Source organism: Xiphophorus couchianus, chromosome 22, assembly GCF_001444195.1.
Source record: "Xiphophorus couchianus chromosome 22, X_couchianus-1.0, whole genome shotgun sequence".
In the NCBI taxonomy this organism is placed as follows: Eukaryota; Metazoa; Chordata; class Actinopteri; order Cyprinodontiformes; family Poeciliidae; genus Xiphophorus; species Xiphophorus couchianus.
In genome coordinates this window covers 13,608,189-13,626,436 of record NC_040249.1, presented here as the reverse complement: position 1 = coordinate 13,626,436, position 18,248 = coordinate 13,608,189, and the positions used below count along the sequence as shown (strand labels likewise).

The 18,248-nt window shown below is 37.7% G+C and overlaps 2 protein-coding genes across 3 annotated transcripts in view; both read right to left on the bottom strand.

The window, feature by feature from the left end:
• Positions 1 to 6,736: 6,736 nt before the first annotated feature.
• LOC114138118 (E3 ubiquitin-protein ligase PDZRN3-like) lies at positions 6,737 to 13,534 on the bottom strand. 2 transcript variants are annotated; one of them, XM_028007193.1, is made up of 7 exons: positions 12,768 to 13,534; positions 10,971 to 11,210; positions 10,707 to 10,796; positions 10,415 to 10,492; positions 9,885 to 10,142; positions 9,614 to 9,709; positions 6,737 to 8,329 (listed from the first exon to the last, which is right to left on the bottom strand). In XM_028007193.1, the coding sequence occupies exons 1-7, from the start codon at positions 12,882 to 12,884 to the stop codon at positions 8,237 to 8,239; spliced, it is 972 nt and encodes a 323-aa protein (XP_027862994.1). In that variant the 5' UTR covers positions 12,885 to 13,534; the 3' UTR covers positions 6,737 to 8,236. The 2 variants fall into 2 exon arrangements, with proteins under 2 accessions (XP_027862994.1, XP_027862993.1); XM_028007192.1 differs by lacking the exon at positions 6,737 to 8,329 and having other exon boundaries at positions 8,903 to 9,709.
• Positions 13,535 to 13,650: 116 nt separating this feature from the next.
• The window catches only part of lrrc1 (leucine rich repeat containing 1), a 29,605-nt gene continuing 25,007 nt past the window's right edge, over positions 13,651 to 18,248 (bottom strand). Inside the window, exons 13-14 of the mRNA XM_028007191.1 lie at positions 17,508 to 17,647; positions 13,651 to 14,994 (exon numbers count right to left, since the gene is read on the bottom strand). Of these exons, the coding sequence (XP_027862992.1) occupies positions 14,836 to 14,994; positions 17,508 to 17,647 (299 nt within the window). The 3' untranslated portion in view covers positions 13,651 to 14,835. The remainder of the gene's footprint in view (positions 14,995 to 17,507; positions 17,648 to 18,248) is intronic.

Genomic DNA, 18,248 nt, shown 5'->3' with positions numbered 1-18,248 from the left:
CAGCGCACAGAGGAAGTGTTGCATGTGCAGCAGCCCGATCAAATGGTTTAATCAGCAGACAGCCTGATCAAGTCACGAAGGGAAAAGCTCATTTCTGCATTAAAATGGGCAAGTTTTGCCAAATAATCTCTGTAAAACATTTACAGCATCAAGTTATGTTAAAATATGCCAATTCCAAGTTCTCAGAATAAAAAGTTCTCATTTTAAGTTTCTGTTTAGCAAAAATATATTTGAATTGATTTAAACCCATGTGCATAATACTGACTGAGATTGTATGAAATGTAAAATATGGGAGATGTCAACCCAGTGTAATTAAGTCCACCTTGGTTTAATGCCAGAGTCCTAACCAGTCTCATGACCAGGGTCTGGACTCTGTTCAGGTCTGGAGCTACCCCAGGAGGTAAAAAGCAGTAGTGGCCTTAGAGCAGCATCAAGCTTGGCTCCTAAGCTTTGTAGGTCACTGTTATACGAGACGCCATCTGTGTCTTTCCTCAGGTCAGGGAACTGGCAGAGGTTTTTGTTTGTGTTTACATGCCTAGTTTTAGTTTGAAGTAAATTACCTTTTTGGAGTCGCCAGGAAAATGATCTGCTTAGCGGCTCTACTGCTCTAGTAATAAAAATAGTCATATAATAGAAGTGCAAGAACATTCCGTCCAATCCAAACCAAGTATGTTTTCCATATGTCAAACATCTTGGCTTTAGAGCAACCTGAAATTGATGCTGTTTAATGAGTTTGCAATTGAGTCGGTGGATGTGCGTTGTTACAACACTTGAAAAGGAGCTAAGTTGTCAGCTAATTGCCACCTTGTGGATTAGCTAGCAAGAGGAGCCAAGTACAGAGCAGAGGTGGCGATGTGATGAAAGCATCTCTACTAGTTGATCCAACTCATACTGAACTCTTGTTTGAGCTCCATTCTCTCTGGCACGGAACGGACTCAAAGCTGCATGCCAAAACTCCAAGAAAGAAAATATTGATGCGTTATGGATTTTTACTTTCTGTGCAATCAGGGAAGGAAAAAAATCACAATATATTCAGTACATTCAGGCAGCCAGCTGACCTCATTCTTTAGACACATAATGTTGCTGAACTTGGAGCAGACTAATGACAGCAGCCCAAAATGACTATGCATGATGGGTATATCAATTTAATTGCCTCTCTTCTTGTCCTGATGTGCCCATCACTCTGGAAGAGGATAAATCTGGACTCATCAGATTACATGACCCTCCATTGCTCTTTGTGTTTCCTTGTAAATTTAGTATTTTCTCTGGCTAACATCATTTGTTATGGATAGGTAGACAGACAGACACATTTGAGTAAATTGGAGGCACAAATGTGGATTTATTTTAAGTCCACACTCGAAACACTGCTTTCTGATTTGACATGAAGAAAGAGGCTCAGGAAGAAGGGTTCTGCGTCCCAGAGCAGAGCATGTTTTGGTTTGAAATGTGTAGATTGACCCCAGAACAAAAGTGAAAGAACTTATGTCAAAGATTTTAGCTGCTGCTGAAGTAAGACTGTTATTATCAGTATCCACAATGAAACGTGTCCTCTACTGACATGAACTGAAAGGTTACCGAGGATGAAGCCTTTACTCTAAAGGGAATCTTGCCAAATACTGAGGAAATTTATTTTATTGTATTTTTTGGTTTTCTTGCAATTATTCCTGCTGCACTATGTGGACCACTTGTAACAGTGCCCTGTGTGCCTGGCACACTAATTTACACTTTACATCATTGGCAGAAAGAGTGCAACACGATATTACTTGTTGGTGTGCTGGTGTATTCTGTTTATGCATAGAGGGGGTTGTTTTTCATGTTAAGATGCAAGAGAGAGTAGAGATTATGCTGGTATACAGACAAAGAGTGATGCTGGTTTAATTAATGATTAAAGATAGGAGGTTGTATTACTTCTGTGGTTCTGAAAGGGCTTTGATGCAACACATACAATCAACGAAACAAGGCAGGAAATGTTTTTGCTAAGACACATAAAAACAGAAGAATGTGACACAACAAGATTCATTAGAAAACAGTCGAAAATCAACAACTAACAGTCAACCAAATATTGAATCAAGTGAAAAGTTGTCATCATGTTTTGAGCCTAGGGGAGTACAAATGTTACCAGGTGAGTAACAGAAACACAGCTCTAGAAGCATTGATGTCCATTGAAAATTAGAAAAACCCTCCATCATGGAAACACTGCAATGTGTCATTAATGTTTGCAGAATTCAGCCTGACATAAGATTAATTGTCTATTTCTGTCTCTTTGATTCACAAATGTTCCTGCTGAACAAAAAAAAACACTGAATTTCTTGAAAACTAATGCAGCATCTTTTTACTTTGGTCCAATTTTAGCCCACATTGTGTCTCTTTTCTTCTCACCATCTTCTTTCTTTCATCTTCCCAGCTCCTGCCCTTTAGTCTCAAATGTGTTTCCTAATGTCAATAATCTTTACATTTTGGTCACTATAGTGACTCCCGCTCACACTCACCTGCTACCATCTCAAGGTATTAAGACTGTGAATTATTGACTGATAATTCCCTCCTCTCTTTCTACACTGAAGCTTTTAATTTCCTGAATTGTGCAAAATTACTTCCTTCATCATCCCTGAATTCATCAATGCACACCCTGCTATTCATCTTTCCGTTTGTAAATTCTGCCAACAAACACAAACTGCCAATCTGCAATCGAAAGCTCAGGCAAAAATTTTAAATGCCTGTGCTGCTTTTTTACAGATTTAGATGTAAAGCTCTGTGCCTTTGATTGGAGAATATATTACCAGAAGGGGACTAAGCTGCTGCATCCCATGATTATCCTGCCAGGCTTCTCTGACCATCTTTAAAGTAGTTTCACATCAAATTTATGTTGTGATAGAAATGTAATCTTTAGGATTTAGGAGTTTAAATCTGACCTTCTAAGAACCTGATATACTGGTAGTTGCATGAGTTGATTAAGATCTAAGAGAATTGTTTTGGTTTGAAAAATGTTTTACAATCCACAGTAAAAATAGAATAACTCCCATTTTGAACAAAAAATGTTGCGATTTGTTTCCTGCTACTTTCACTGTCACTGCTGTGAAGTACTTTAAAGAATTGGGGAGAAGAACTTTCATGAAAACAGTCAATGCCCACTATGATTAGATAAAATTTTGTTTCATTTTCTAAAGCCACTGTGGTAAACACAACTCCAGTTTTTTAAGTCTGATCCCTCTGTTGGCCTACTGACTGATGGTGGACAGGGGCATCAAAAAGATAGAAAGAGGACTTCATACATCAAGATTGCATTTAAAAACGAGTTTGTAGGTTTTAGGTATTTGTTTATTCAATGATAGAAGTTACAAAGCATTCATAAGATGTTTGTTTCCCTTCTGTTGTCTCTGAAGATACCTGAGTTTAGTCTCATAAATCTTAAAAATGTGAATCGTCAAAATGAATATGTTGGTTGCAAACAAATTAATAACTGTACAAACAATTTTGGTGTTCATGAAAGGTTTTACTTGTGAAAATACAGTTGCAACTCATCATTTGTTAGAACTATAAAGCTGCATTTGTTGACATTCTTTGTTATTTTATTAGAAGCTTAAAAAAACCTCTTCTGCACCAGTACAACACAATAATGTTAGTATTCCAGTTTGAAGTTTGACGTCTACAGAGATGAAGAAAAGAAAATAGACACTCTGAAAGAAGCAGTACAATAAAATCTTTTTAAATAGACATTTTGAGTTATTGTTTTCTTTTTTGTTCAGTTGAAGGGCTACTGTTAAGTTATTTAATAGCTTTTATGGATCTGATTTCATTCTTCAAAGGGTCTTTGTATCCAAGTTCTTTCTCTCTTTGCGCATTTATGCTTTATAGATTTTCCTCAAAGTCATTTTGTTGCCTTATTAGCCAAGTTACATGGATTGCCTGTGTTTTGGCCCTTTGAGCAAAAGCACTTCCACTCACCGATAGAGTAGATTAATATTACGTTAAAGTTAGCCAGATTTCATACACTTTAAACTTCTTGCAGTTAATACCTTCCCATTTGTCAAAGCTCTTCTTGTTTATCTTTTACTTGTCACCTTAACTGGCCTGTGGCTTGACTTCAAAAAAAGATTAATAGCAAAAATGTCTTTGTTGCATTTCCATCTTTTCATAATTCCTAATTTTCAGTCATTCATCCTTAGTCCACATTTAGGCTCTTTGGGGTTAAAAAAGACTCTGTAGGGGTTCCACTCATCTCTCCAGAGACTTCTTTCAAGTTTCTCTAGCATTGAAGAGGTGTGAGAAGTGTGTAACCATACCTCTTTTTGAAATGTTTGCCAAAAGGAGAGTGCAAGAGATGATCCCCAGGGCCTTTTCTGTCATTTCCAATTACACTTTCCACATATTTCCCAAAAAACATCTCTCCTTTGTAGTCTCTCAACCTAAGCCAATCCTGTTCTCTTATGTAGGGTCCGTCAGTAAACAGTTCTGTTGAATTTAAAGTTTTATTTAGACATATCTCCTTAGTCACTTAGTCACTGCACCTTGGTTTGAGCACAGTTGTCCTCTTCCTGTTTATCTGATCAATGCAGAATTAATAAAAACAGAAAAATTATGTTATCCAATATACTCAAATACTGATTGATAAGAAATAATCATTTTATACAGTGCTGTAAAAATGTATTTAAAAGGGATATCAGTATCTCTCCGTGTCTTACACCAAGCATGAAGTAAAACTTGACCACTTCCTGTAAACTCGTCATTATGCCTTCTTTAGTTTGCATGCACTTAATGCAGAGTACCGCCACCATCTGGATGATGGTGGATGAAGTTATCACATTTACACAATCTAATTCTTAAGTTTATAAAATATATCATCACTTTTTCACAGTATAATTGCTATGTTGCAACAGGAAGGTGCTCAAAACCTTATATTCTTAAGTGACAGCAATACGCTTCTTATAATAGCAATATGTTCATCCCAATTTTCCTCATTCCGTTTTGGTGCCAAAGGAGAGACTACAATTTGGACTGCAGCACCTGGTAACCCCGGTGTTAATAGACTAAAATTTTAAATATGTAATTAAGCCATTTCAACTTTAATGTCCTCCAAACAAGTTGGATAAAAAATTCTTGGTTGTGGTCTTTGTTCCCTGTGAAAAACTTTATTCATCCTTTTAATAATAGAAATGTGAAGGGTAGTTTTGTTTTGTTTTTTAATTGATAGAGATGATTGTTTTCTGATGTTGTGGAAATTCAGAAATGTTTAAAGGTTTGCCCATTTTATTTGCAAAGTAAAATCTACTTTTCGAGTTTCCATTTGTGGACAAATTTGATGGAAATTCTTTTATTCATTCAGGAAAGATGTAATTTGCCTGTGACTGCAGAGTAAAAGCAAAACTAATTGACTACTTGATGTGTTCAACATAACAAATCGCTAAACCTGTAGTAGTAAAATATTTTATTTATCTAAATATTTTTGGATCAAAAAACTGGTGCATCGGTGGGGAAGTTTACTTTTCAGCACAGAGTTTTTATTGTGGCTCTTTTCTGAGCCTGCTGAAACTTGTTTAAAGTTTGTTGAGCAAGATTTAGATAAGCCTGAAAAAGCATTGGGTACTGGCAGTCCTGATGGAATTGAAGGATGGATGAATGGACAAATGTACTGTGACATTTCTGATATAAATCTGGCACAAGTAACCAGGATGATGAAGATGAAACAAGGATGGATGTTTCAGGAAGACATTTATCAGAAACACACTGCCCAGAAAACTCTCAATTACCTTCAAAGATAGAAAATACGACTGCTATGACCCAGTCAGTCACCTGACCCGAGTCCTATAGAAAATTAGTGAAAAGGACTAAAAGTTCTGGAAGGAGCTCACAGAACCCAAGAGAGCTAAGGAGTTTGTGTGTGAGGTTCTGATTCTTGCAATTCTGCAGAATGAGTCAAAATCCCATTGAGCAAAAAAGGTGGCTAATTTCTTTAAATTTAAAGATTTCATCAACACCAACAATATATTCTATATTCTAGTAAGCAGGTTCAGTACTTATGTAACTTTAGGGATATTTCTTATTCATATTTTTGCAGGTGTGAAAAAAACATCTGGAGATCATTTTATCTAAATTAAACCTTACATACTTTATTCAACGTTAGCTATTAGATTAGGTTTTATTAAACAACTAATATGAAATATCACTATCAATAACATTGGCATGGTGGAAACTGAGATGTGGGATTTTGTACACTTGGGAATATATCTAGATAATTGTACATTCTGGTTGAATACCAGATTATTTATTATGCAAAACTAGAAATGGCAGAGGGAGGACTTTCGCTTTGCCATGACTGCATTACATTTTGAATAAGGGCACCTGATGGAAAACTAATGTTCCCGTAAAAGCTGTGCTCCTCCCCTTTGAATCATCTCCCTGACTTACAGAAAGGCGTCCTGAGACATTTCCCCAGAGAGAGCCTGACCTTCCATTAATTGACTCTAAATTAGATTGTGACAATACAAGAGCTTTCAAACAAGACTGTGTCCTCAGAGGAGTTTCACCCAAAAGCTGTTGTTGCACAGCATCACATGGAAGAAGCATTTTTATCTTACCAATTGCAAACCTACAGGGGGTTGATATGTAGTTCAAGAACTTGTGGATAATAGTCAGTAATCTGCAGTGATTTTCTTGTTTTCAGCCTAAACATCACTTTGGAAATGCCTTCTGCTGCCTCTTTAAGACAAAAACAACAACTGGAACAGATGTTTGCAGTTTATTAAGAAAAAGAATTGCTTTTATTACTGTGAGAATATAAAATATGTAACATAAAGGAAAGTTAAGTATAAACCACATTTACAATTTACATATCCTTGTCTTCAGAAGTGAATAAAAAGCTGTTTTATTATCTTCTTCTGCATTGTGTTTATTCTCATGTGACATCATTTATCTTTAATGTGAAGACATAAAATAGTGCCTCAGTGAGACCAGATTTCCTGCTGTGCAATCTGTTTAACAATGAGTCATTTCATCTCAGCACAGACCAAAAAAAGTCAAAGGCTTCACACTGTCAAGGGTAGAAACACGTATGTAAGTGTGAGGTATCTAAATCTTGCAGAGCGCTGTGACACAGAGATGGCAAACATCAGTCATTGCTTAATGGCTTTGACAAACAAAACAAGTGTTTTCACTTTCACAAATTGGCTCTATTAAAAAAAAGTTTTCGTCAGTTTACAAAAGACTTAAATTTAACTCTAAATGCAGCAATTATGGTTGGCACTGAAAATACTTTCCACTGGTTTTACAATAATCCTCAGTAGCGACACTGTTGGTCTTAAGTTTAAGTATGCTAAGAATCACCATGAGTGTTAAGTGGACTTGGAGCTTTTTTCAGGCTTTTGGTGCATCCTATGAAGTTTTTAAATAATGATACAACATACAAACTAATAAATATATTTTTTAAATAAATATTTAAATTTATTGCCAATATTCCCTCCTAAACGCAGGATCAAATTTGTACAAACAAGCTGAATTGTATAGACACGTTCCTTCTGTTATTTGACAATTTTGGTCAAATAAGACCAAAGATTAAGCTTTTTGGCAGAGATGACAAAAATTATAGCAAGTGGAATGAAGCTAATACTTTTACACGTGCTAGCTGCCTAGCCTGGTGGTGGCAGTACTATGCTAAGATTCTGTTTCAATATTAATGGGGGGTTAATTCAGAAATAGCACAATGTCCAGATTTATTATCATAATCTCAACTTATCACCTAGAGCATTGAAATTTGGGCACAGTTAGAATAGAAATAACCTTTATTGCATCTATTTGGGGTTTATCTGGTAGCAATAAGTTTATGTAGTGGATAAAAGTCTTAACTGTGACAGGAAACAAAAAAAGGCTTCATAGTGGGTGTTGGTTGAGGAACATTTATCTAAATATTAATTGGAATGTATTATAATTGAACCTGCATCAGAGAAAATCTGCTATAAATATACATTTTTGCATCAGATTCTTGTTTCTAAAATCTATTAATTTGTATCTTGTATTATCAGTCCACATGTTTTAAAATATCTGAAGTAAATACTTAAAATCCTAAAATTAATATGGTTAACAAGCCCATGATTAGCAAATGTAAACTCCTATGCTTCAATGTATATCCCTGAAAAAAAAGGAACCACCAGTGGTCCCTGTACTGCATCCACAAAGCTCTGAAATGGGCTCCAAATGAGGAAAAAGCACCATCATAACATCCAGAGTGCCCATATTGGTCAGCTTGTCAGTCACAAAGCCACTGTCTTCTGGGAATTTGTGACAAGAGCTCAACATCTTCATCTGAGGTAGAGGGGTGAGTGAGTATAATCCGGGGGATCTGCAAGATGAAAAGAAAAAGAGTGAGGGGGAAAAAAGCAAGTTGTCAGGGATGTGATGTATTTAAGGGTTAGTTTTTACATGCTTAAGGGGGAAATGAAGGTTATGTGTTAACTATAGAGCCTTGCAACATATTTCTACCCCTTGAGATTTTCCACATTGTGTCACGTTACAACCACAAACATCAGGGTATATTTTATATTTTGCATGATGGACAAACACAAGTTGAGCATCATTGTAAGGCGAGGAAATGCTAACATGGTGTTAAAGTGTTTTTACAACGGAACATGTGAAACGTGTAATTTATTCCAAAATGGATCGAGTTAGAAAACAGATGTATAGTAAAAACCAGGTGATCTACGCTTGAAAGGTGTGTGAGAAAATGGACGGCCCACAACTGCTCTGCTTCAGATGAAGCATGTAGGAGCCTTTAGAGTTATCCCAACACTTAACATCTCAATCTTTTATTCAAAAATACAAAGAGTCTTGTAAAGTTGCAAACTTACCAAAATTCTGCTTGTAGAATCTCTTATGAACATTGTTTTAAGCTGTACTGTCCATATGATGACACCACTTTTAATTTGTTCAGTTTAGAGCTGCAGGTGCTAAATGTAACATTGATTTTCCCAGTATGAGAGCTTCTCGGTGATGTGAAGAGCGCTCATACTGGGAGTTGGGCGGCATGCATTAGAACTATCCAGTGGGCGTGGTGTGGTGGCATAGGGGATAGCACGACCCACGTTTGGTGGCCTTGAGTCCTCGACGTGGCCGTCGCGGGTTCGATTCCCGGACCCGGCGATATTTGCCGCATGTCTTCCCCCCTTTCCTGTCAGCCTACTTTCATATAAGTGACACTAGAGCCCACAAAAGACCCCCTGGGGGGGAGAAAAAAAAATTATCCAGTCAAATTTCAGTCCTTGACTTGAAATTCCTGTTCATAAAAGCTCTCAGTTGGATTTGACTGAATTTATGCTATTTTGAAAAGAAAAATGGGCAAAAATGTAACTCTTAAAACGAACAAAGCTGGTAAAGATGTATTCCTAACGATTCAACAAAACATCAAATTACCAGACCAAAACAGAAATGCACACCATTCCTTTTGGATTTTAACAAATCTTTTTAATCCAGATTCAAAATTATACAATTTGTAGTGGTTTAACACAATATCTAAAAAAAAGTCAAAAACATCTATGGATGTAACCAGAGGAAAAATGTGAAAGAAATCAAGGGGTGCAAATACTGGCAGCATAAATAGCCAATTGTAAATAATCATTAATCTACTTACGGACATTATGTGATTCATCTCTTTGAGTGAGTCCAATTTTAATTCCTCTGCTTCGATTTCAGACAGGGTTTTGTTCAGATCACTGTCAAAATCACACTGAAACACATAAAAAAAAGTCTGCAGTGTCAACAAAACTGAACCAGCTGTACAAGAAAGAGAAAATATTAACAGTCTCCTGTTCTGTATCTGTAGGGATTGTGAGCTGCAAAACAATGTCAGATTTTAAAAGATTTTTTTCTGCTCATGCTGAAAATTTTGTCAAAACACCCACAGCACTGTTCCCATTGCAGACAACAGCCTCAATCTTCTTGGGCAAACATTTTTCTGACTCCTCCAGCTGGGACAGTTTGCTCATCTGGCACACCGGCTGACCCGCCAGGTTCAGTGGATCCTGAGGCACGGTCGGGACGTAATTGTCTGAGGGCGGCAGCCTTTCTCTGAGCACCTTCAGCTTAATGCAGCACCCGGCATTCCTGAGGGCAGCGACTGCTTCGTGGTGGGTTGCACCCTGCATGCTGACGCCGTTGACCTGGAAGGGCAGAGGTCAAGTTAGAAATTGCTGCAACAGAGAATGGAAGAGGGAGCCCAAAGACTGGAAATAACATGTCTGGTGATTTATTCTTTCTGTATTTCTTTTTTTGTCAATCACATTGCCATTGAGAGAAATCCAAGCTGAGAATCCTCTGTTGGTCATGTGCTGCCCCCCACTGGTGAGAAGTGATAAACCAAAGATTTATAGCACAGCAGATTGTCCATGCAATATTTTCCCAGAGCAAAAAGAAATTAAAGTTTGTTTTCTACCTCAAGTACTCTGTCTCCAACATGGATCCCAGCCTTTTCGGATGGCCCTCCTTGAGCTACTCTGGAAATAAAAATGGCCTGAAGGGAAAAAAAGCAAACCTATTGGCCTGGATAAAGATTGAGCTAACAATAAATGTAAAGTACTGTCAGTTTGTAAATGCTGTTGAGATTCTAGAGGCAGATGCTTCAGATCACATTCGTTCAGAGAGCCACTAAGCTGCTGAGTGAATGACTGATGAGCTACATTGCAACAGATTGGGCAAAATATTTGCTCTTCTACTCCACCACTCACTTCATCTTGATCTTTATAAGGCAGAGAACCTTTTCCACCAGCGATGCTGATCCCCAAACGACCACTTTGGCCAGATACTTTGATCTGCAACTGAAAGAAATGCTTTCATCACTAATAAACCTTAGATTATATGATACAAGCAGCTCTGTATAACTAACAGGAGGTGAAAATGGATTATAAATACACAGACAGGCGCTCCCGATGTGGTTCTGGCAATGCCAGAGGGATGTTTTGACATTTATGTAAGATGCAGAGCAAATTTACTCTTAATGGCACTTGAGTGGTGGATGATTCTGCAGGAAGACTCGTCTCGCTCAGTGGAGAAGATCTCAGAAAGCCTGTGACTGATGACGTCTTTATCTTGCAGACAGGGTCTCCATGGAGACCGGACCCTGCATTAAGAGCTCTGGGATGTGAAAAATTCTTGCCCTCTTGTGCTTCACTTCTCTGATGGCAAAACAGGCACGGCCCAGCTTCTCTTGTGGACAGGCGACCTGCACAGCTCTGGTGATAACAGAAAAACTAGTGTGTTCACTGTCCGCTGGTGAAAAACATGCAAACATTTCCAAACATATAATTTATTGTTTCATTTAGATATCTTCCAAATACATTCTTGTAATAGGTTGAAGTGTTCTTGATCAACAGTTCTTACTTCTGAAGGTCTTTCAAAGGTTTTCTAATTTTTGAGAACATTTTGACTGGTTACAACTACAAACCTTAATGAATTTTATTGGGATTCATGTGACAGAAATATTAATTTTAGGAAATGCCTGTGCTGATTCAGTGTTAACTATTGAGGCAGCCATTAGACCCAAGGTAACTCCAGAGGAGCTGCAGAGATCAGGAGCTCAGGTAGGAGAACATGTTGACAGAATATTTATTAAAATTACAACAGGCTAAGCAAGTTTCAGTCGTTACAGATTAAAAAAAAGAATAGACAGACTGATTTCAGCAGAAGTAAGTTTCAAAGAGGAAAAAAGAGGAGAATTCACACTTTCAACTGGAGCTGCTGAGAGATCACAGTCTACAGGATTTGTTAGATCAACTAGAAATTACTGATCTCATGAAACTTTCATAGAAAGCAACAACTGACTTCCAATGTCGGTTTTCTTCAAGAAATGTTTCTTACATCTTAATAATGATTATAGTATTTGGACTGGACTGCCTAAAAAAGATTTAGTATTCAAAATGACCTAAGGAGATCTAGAAATGTTCATTTTTAAATCTGAGTCCAAACCTTGGGAAAACGATTCCTCTAGCTCAGTGGTTCTCAAATGGGGGTACGTGTACCCCTGGGGGTACGTGGAGGTACTGCAGGGGGTACGTGAAGCTTTTCAAAATATCTTGAAAAAATCAGTAGGCTCCTCATAATAAGTCTTGGGAAAAATTATTTTGTAAAAAGTTCGATAAAATATAAATGTGTGTTCATGCACTGAATTTTATATTCAGTATTTAGTTTCAATATCCTTTAAAATAAAACGGTTTGACTGGTTTTATACCTTCCTGGTGGTCACCGTCTTCTGTTTTTCTTTTTTGTTTAACCATGCAATGTTTGCAATATGGATGTATTTGTCAGGTTCACTGATATAAGTTGTTTGGCTTTAATAAATCAGACAGTGATTTTACAGCACTGTACCTCTTTTTAATTCCAAAAATGTTTTGCCCGTGTCAGGGGGTACTTGACTAAAAATATATTTTTAAGGGGGTACATCACTGAAAAAAGTTTGAGAACCACTGCTCTAGCTAATATATTTCTTTCTTCTTAAAGAGAATTTTTCCATTTGTTTCAAATTTGCTATGTTTTATTTTACAAAGGCTTGTCATCATTATGATAGGAAGCCTTCTGTTTTTTTTTTTTTTCCTTTTAATCACAATGTATGCTGCTCCGCAGTGTGCAAACTGTGTTTTATCATATTACAGGAAATCAGAGGGAACCAGTCATTGAAAGACCCTCAGGCATCCTAGAGCAACCCAAGGTAAGAATAAAAAGTAAAGCAAATCCTGTTTCTCCAGCTAAAACAGAATCTACACAGAACGTGAAATAACTTCACCGAAACCGACCTCCTCCGCTGGTTCAGCTTTTTCTTTGCTCCTCTCCAGCTCACAGCAGCGAGCACACACATTATTCTTGACAGCAAACATCTGAGGTCCCCCCTGCAGCCTCTCTTTGGGCTTCATCCAGCTGAAGTCCGGGACTGTCCAGCTTTGAGAGCCGGTCCCGGGGGGCGCATCACTGTGAGGATTTTTAATCTCCTATAGATAATCAGAAGAAATCAGCTATTGCTGAAGAAGAAGATGTTGGTGGATATGTGGAGGGAAAAAGTCTCCTGTTTGACAAAAAGCAGGAGCTATATTAAGATCCTGCTCCCTTATCCACAAAATCTGCTTAATTTGCAGAGGGTTAAAAGAAAAGGTGAGATTCAGAATGTAACTGCAAAATTGCTCTCCAACTACATGCATTTGATTAAACCTGGAATATGAAAAGACAACATCAAAAGCAGAAGTAACATGCAGCACATGCAGGGTGGAGATGCTCTACATCAGGGGTGCTCAATTCCAGTCCTCCAGAGCTACCATCCTGCAACTTTTAGATGCTTCCCTGCTCCAACACACCTGAATCAAATGAATGGCTCGTTACCAGGTCTGTTCAGAGCTGATCCTGGTCTGTTGGAATAAGGTTGCATCTAAAAGTTGCAGGACTGTAGCTCTCAAGGACTGGACTTGAGCACCCTGGCTCTACATCACGCTCAGCTAGTCGGACGCAACAGGAAAAATAAAAAGATCTGGGATCTGATGCGTTACGTCAAAACACAGTTCGATTCTCCTCAGCAGCCAATTGTCTTTCGAGTCATTTTGAACCCGTCGAGCCATTTATTTTGCTACGCTCTGTCAATCTCACATCACCTCGAAGCAAAAAGCAATCTGAAGGAACACCAAACGGGGATTTAGTGTTGCACTCATTTTTATTGATCAGTGGTTTAAAAAAAAAGTCAGCAAATCTCAAGGTTTAGAGCCAGTCTGAGATCTGTACTGTGCAGCTTTATCAGAGAATAATTAGAAAGAAAAAGGAAAAAGAAAACTGTTGAAACGTTTTGCTCTGACTCACTTTGTGAGTTGATTTAACAACCAGTTTATCAAGTACCATTTAAAAAAAAGGAGGAAAGCAACAATAAGAAGTGCATCCGAGAGAAACCATAACATTTTAGAGTGATCATTAAGCTTAAAAAAAACCCTTAACCTTCCCAAAGGTCTGATAAATCATCTACACAGTACTCCTTAAAAGGAGGCAAAATTTAAAAAGTACAAATACATCTGTTTTGGCATCTATTAAAAAAACAATGCAAAACAGTAAGGTACAGCACATTTAAATAGAACATTATCCTTACAGCGTAACAACACTGCAAATGGCAATTTAAACTTGATGTGCAGTACTTGAATTTCAATTTGAAGAATCTAATAAACATCCAAAAATAAGATCACCCAGTGGATTAAATAAGACATTAGTGTTTTGTTCATTACCTTGATTTAAGCAAAACATATAAAGATGTACCAAGTTAAAGAGAGCGGGAATCTTAAACCGATTAAGAAGATACTTGCTATACATTTATTTACATCTGAGCTGCCAAAAGGTATAAAAGTATCAATATTCACAAGACATTTACAACAATTTTTAGATAAGAATGTCCAAAAACACTCCTGCTTTTGTTTGCCCCAAAATGTAGAAAGACCCAGTGTTTATAAAAAGAAAAAAAACACACATTTAAGAGGTTTATAGTGCAACTACCTAAAAATTCTTTGAAGATCACTTTTGAAAAAGTATTTCATCTTAAAAATATACTGTCAAAAAAGAAGCATCTCTCTGCCGTGGATTTTTGCTAAAAAGAGGAAGGCACGGCGGCCCAGGTACAGTTTTATTTTTCCACAGGACTGGAGTTGGAGGTCTTAGGCTCCTGCGTGGCATGACCAAACAAAGGGGGAGGTCAAACTGGGACTTGTGGGTAAAAGAAAAGCTAGGGAAAACATAAAAATAACAAAATGCAACAACACAGGGCTGCAAGGTTGTGCAGGACAATATGGCGAGACACAGAAGGATAAAAAAATACAAATAAAAACACTTCTGAGGTAAAGGTCAGACGGACGTAGTGACTCCGTCTGCAGCGTTATTGACCTCGTTTTTGTTGGAGTCCAGGCCTTTGGCAGCGTTCAGGTCGTTGCGGAGGTTCTCAGCTGCTTTCTTCATGGTTTTCAGTTCGCCGGGGTGAGGAGTGGCCCTTCGTAGCAGAGTTCCCTGTGAGACGGATGCAGATTGGATAAATTATGGTTGCAACTTTACATTTTTTAACATAGAATACTAATACATAAGTGAAATAGAGTCACTGCTTATTTCGAGCATAAAAAGTCTTAAATATATTCTCTTTTTTATTGTAGCAACATAATCTGGTACAATGCAAACCTGTAAATTGACCACGTCAACAACTAATCGTGTTGTACAAAATCACTGATTATAACTTCAGAAAATAGATTCAGGTGCAGAGGAGCAACATTGCACCTAAAGGTTGTAGGACGGTAAATGTTTAGGGAATGTTGCTGTTGCAGAAAGAAGGAACAAATATCCAGAAAAGTGTAAAAATCCTGAAACTGAGTTCTTTTAAATCAACCCAGATGTTCAGAGCTGCCTTTGATTAATAATAACCAGAACTTTGATTCATTCTAGTCTTCATTCCAACATTTTTAGTAGAATGTGTTGATAGGATGGAAAAACAAACTTTTTTTCCTTGTACTTTGTACAACAGAGACGTGTCTGCTTATGGAGACATGGCTCTCTCCTCACTGTATCTTTTGGTAAGATAAACTTAGAGCAAACTGTCCTATTTAAAAAGGTGGAAAAGGGAAATTACACACACTGTGATGTCATATGTACACCTCAGAGAAACAGGAAGTTATGGATTTTAAATAAAACTTCCTCAATACTGTCATCCTCTTTAAGAATATGTTAAATTGCTTCCATTAGATGTATTTCATAGGAATGGTTCTAAATGGAAATACCTTTGGAAGAGGGGGTTTAGTTAAAAACTGTTATTTCTGCCCAAGTCGTTTCCCCCAACCAAATAAATGTTTTCAATTTGTGTAGATCCACGTGTTTGATCCCATGTGAGAATGTCTTGTTTTTTTCAAACACACAATCCAAGTGGCTTGAAAGTACGGTAAGGTAATGCTGAGTGCATTAGGTTAGATTTAGAGTGTGCTGAAAGAGCAAAAACACAAAATCCAGGCTTATCTTAGAGAAAATGAATGATTGAAACCTCCAACAAATGAACGTTCATTCCTTATCCTAATTAGGCTCACTTTAAAAAAAATGAGGACTTGTCAATGACTACCGTCATGTATTTCAACATCCGTCACAGTGAAACACAGGAAGAAGAGCTGCTGGGCTGCATCAGGTAAGACACATAAAAAACTGGGTTTTAATGGAAATCACTTGCAAAAACAAGGAGGACGGGTCTCTGTATCTCTTAGCGTGGTTAAGTTGGGGCCTTTTGTATTTTCAAATCTGCACATTGGTTTCAATTATTAACGCAAAAGGTAATAATTCTTCATGAGTTATACTTAAAATAAATCAGGTTCCATGTTTAGTTTCTGGGTGTTTTTCGGACATACATTTAAGAGCTGTGAAATGATTAAACATCTTCCTCATTGTAAGCTGTTTATCCCTCAAACAGAGGACTGAAATTAAAGTACTGTATATATTTTATATTATGTCTTTTAGAAACATTTCTGTAAATGTTGAAGATTTGGCATACAGCTGAATCTCAGATAATTCTATCATATTAGAGCAGCAAAGAAAGGGTTTTAGAACAGAAATGATGTCCTGTTGTAAATAAGCAGATATTACAGCATCAATGCTGGGTGACATGGAAGTCATCAACCTGTGGCATTGCAGAGGTGCTAAGGAAGCCAAAGTCACTTTCATAGACACCATGGATCTCTAATATTATGATTATTAAAGCACATTTTGATACATTTGGCAGCTTTCAAGTCCTGTGCTGGGAAGTAAAATCAGCTTCTCAATAAAGCTATGTAGGAGACAGACGGATGGAGTGCTCTAAAATGTCCTAGTAGATGGCTCCGCTGAGTATGGACTTAAGGAAACACAGTGGACCAACACCACCAACCCACAAATCATTCCTAACTGTGAAAACCTCACACTGGATTTCAAGCAACTTATTTTCTGTGCCTCTCCACTTTTCCTTCAGACTATTTAAGTGACTCTTTAACTTTGATTTCAAAACCAAATGCAAAATTTACCTCAATCTGAGAAGTATACAGTACTTTGGACAAATGTGCAGCACTCCAGTCCATTTTCTCCTTAAATCAGGTAGAATACTTCTAACATTTGTGGTAGACTATTCTTTGGGTGTGTCTGTATGTTCTCAAAGCATTTAGCATTGGCACAGTCCTAACTTTGTCAATTTCCCCATTAACAGTTAAAAGAAGTTTTGCTGCACATTAATCTCAATGCTTCAGTATTTAATATTTTTTCTAAAACCTTTTCCTTCCACTAAACTTTCCATCATCTTTCTTAGGGGGCTTAGTGACTGTCTGCTGGACAACTGATTGTGCAGAGCAGAACATTTGTGTATTCTGTGAATGATAATCACCTATAAACAAAAGAAAATCTGTGTGTGTCAAGAATCATTATGATGAAGAAGCATCACTTTATGAATGTAATTGCAGGATAAATAAATTTTTCAAGTTTCTAATTTGCTGAGGCGTTTCTGTGTCTATGCTCCTTGATCTTACCGGGTCGTCGTCGTCGTCCTCACCATCATCCAGGAAGTGAATGGAGCTGATTCTGTTCATGGCTTTGCCGTCCCAAGCCTCATCAGCCATCCCATTCACAAGGCTCTCCAGAGCTCCAAAGCGGGCCAGGTTGTCATAACCTGGAGTGTTTTTTTTTTTTTTTTAAGAAACAAAATATTTTGTCTTAGTAAGGCTCTGACAGAAAGAAAAATGACATCTAAAAATAGCAATAGCAAACTAAAGGCAGTTATTTCAGCAGTCGATATGCTTGTCACAATCCGCTCCCAGCTCAATAAATGAGAGCTGTCACACACCCGGCTGCTAATAAGAGAGAGACTGAAACTGCCAGATCACAGTTTCAAATCCCAGCTTAGTCAAAGGCTCACAGCAACACGGTCCCCTGCCCCCAACCGCAGCCTCACCCAGCTGACTGTGTCTCTTTAATACCTGCGTCTCTGCCACAAGAGAAGGACACTGCGCCACATAACAAGCAGGTTTTTGAGCAACATACTGATAAAAAAAAAATTTATACTTGCAAAAATCTGAAATAATATACAAACAAGAATCGGTGAGATTTTACAGCCAGTATTCACATCCCAATGCCATATGGGTGAGTGTTCAATGTCAGCCAGCCAGGCACTTTTAAGCCTCTTTTGGCTGCACAGTCCACAACATTTCTGGAAAAACTCAGCCAAAGTAGGCCTCAGGGGACAAGAGAGAGTCTGATCCATCAAAGGCTCA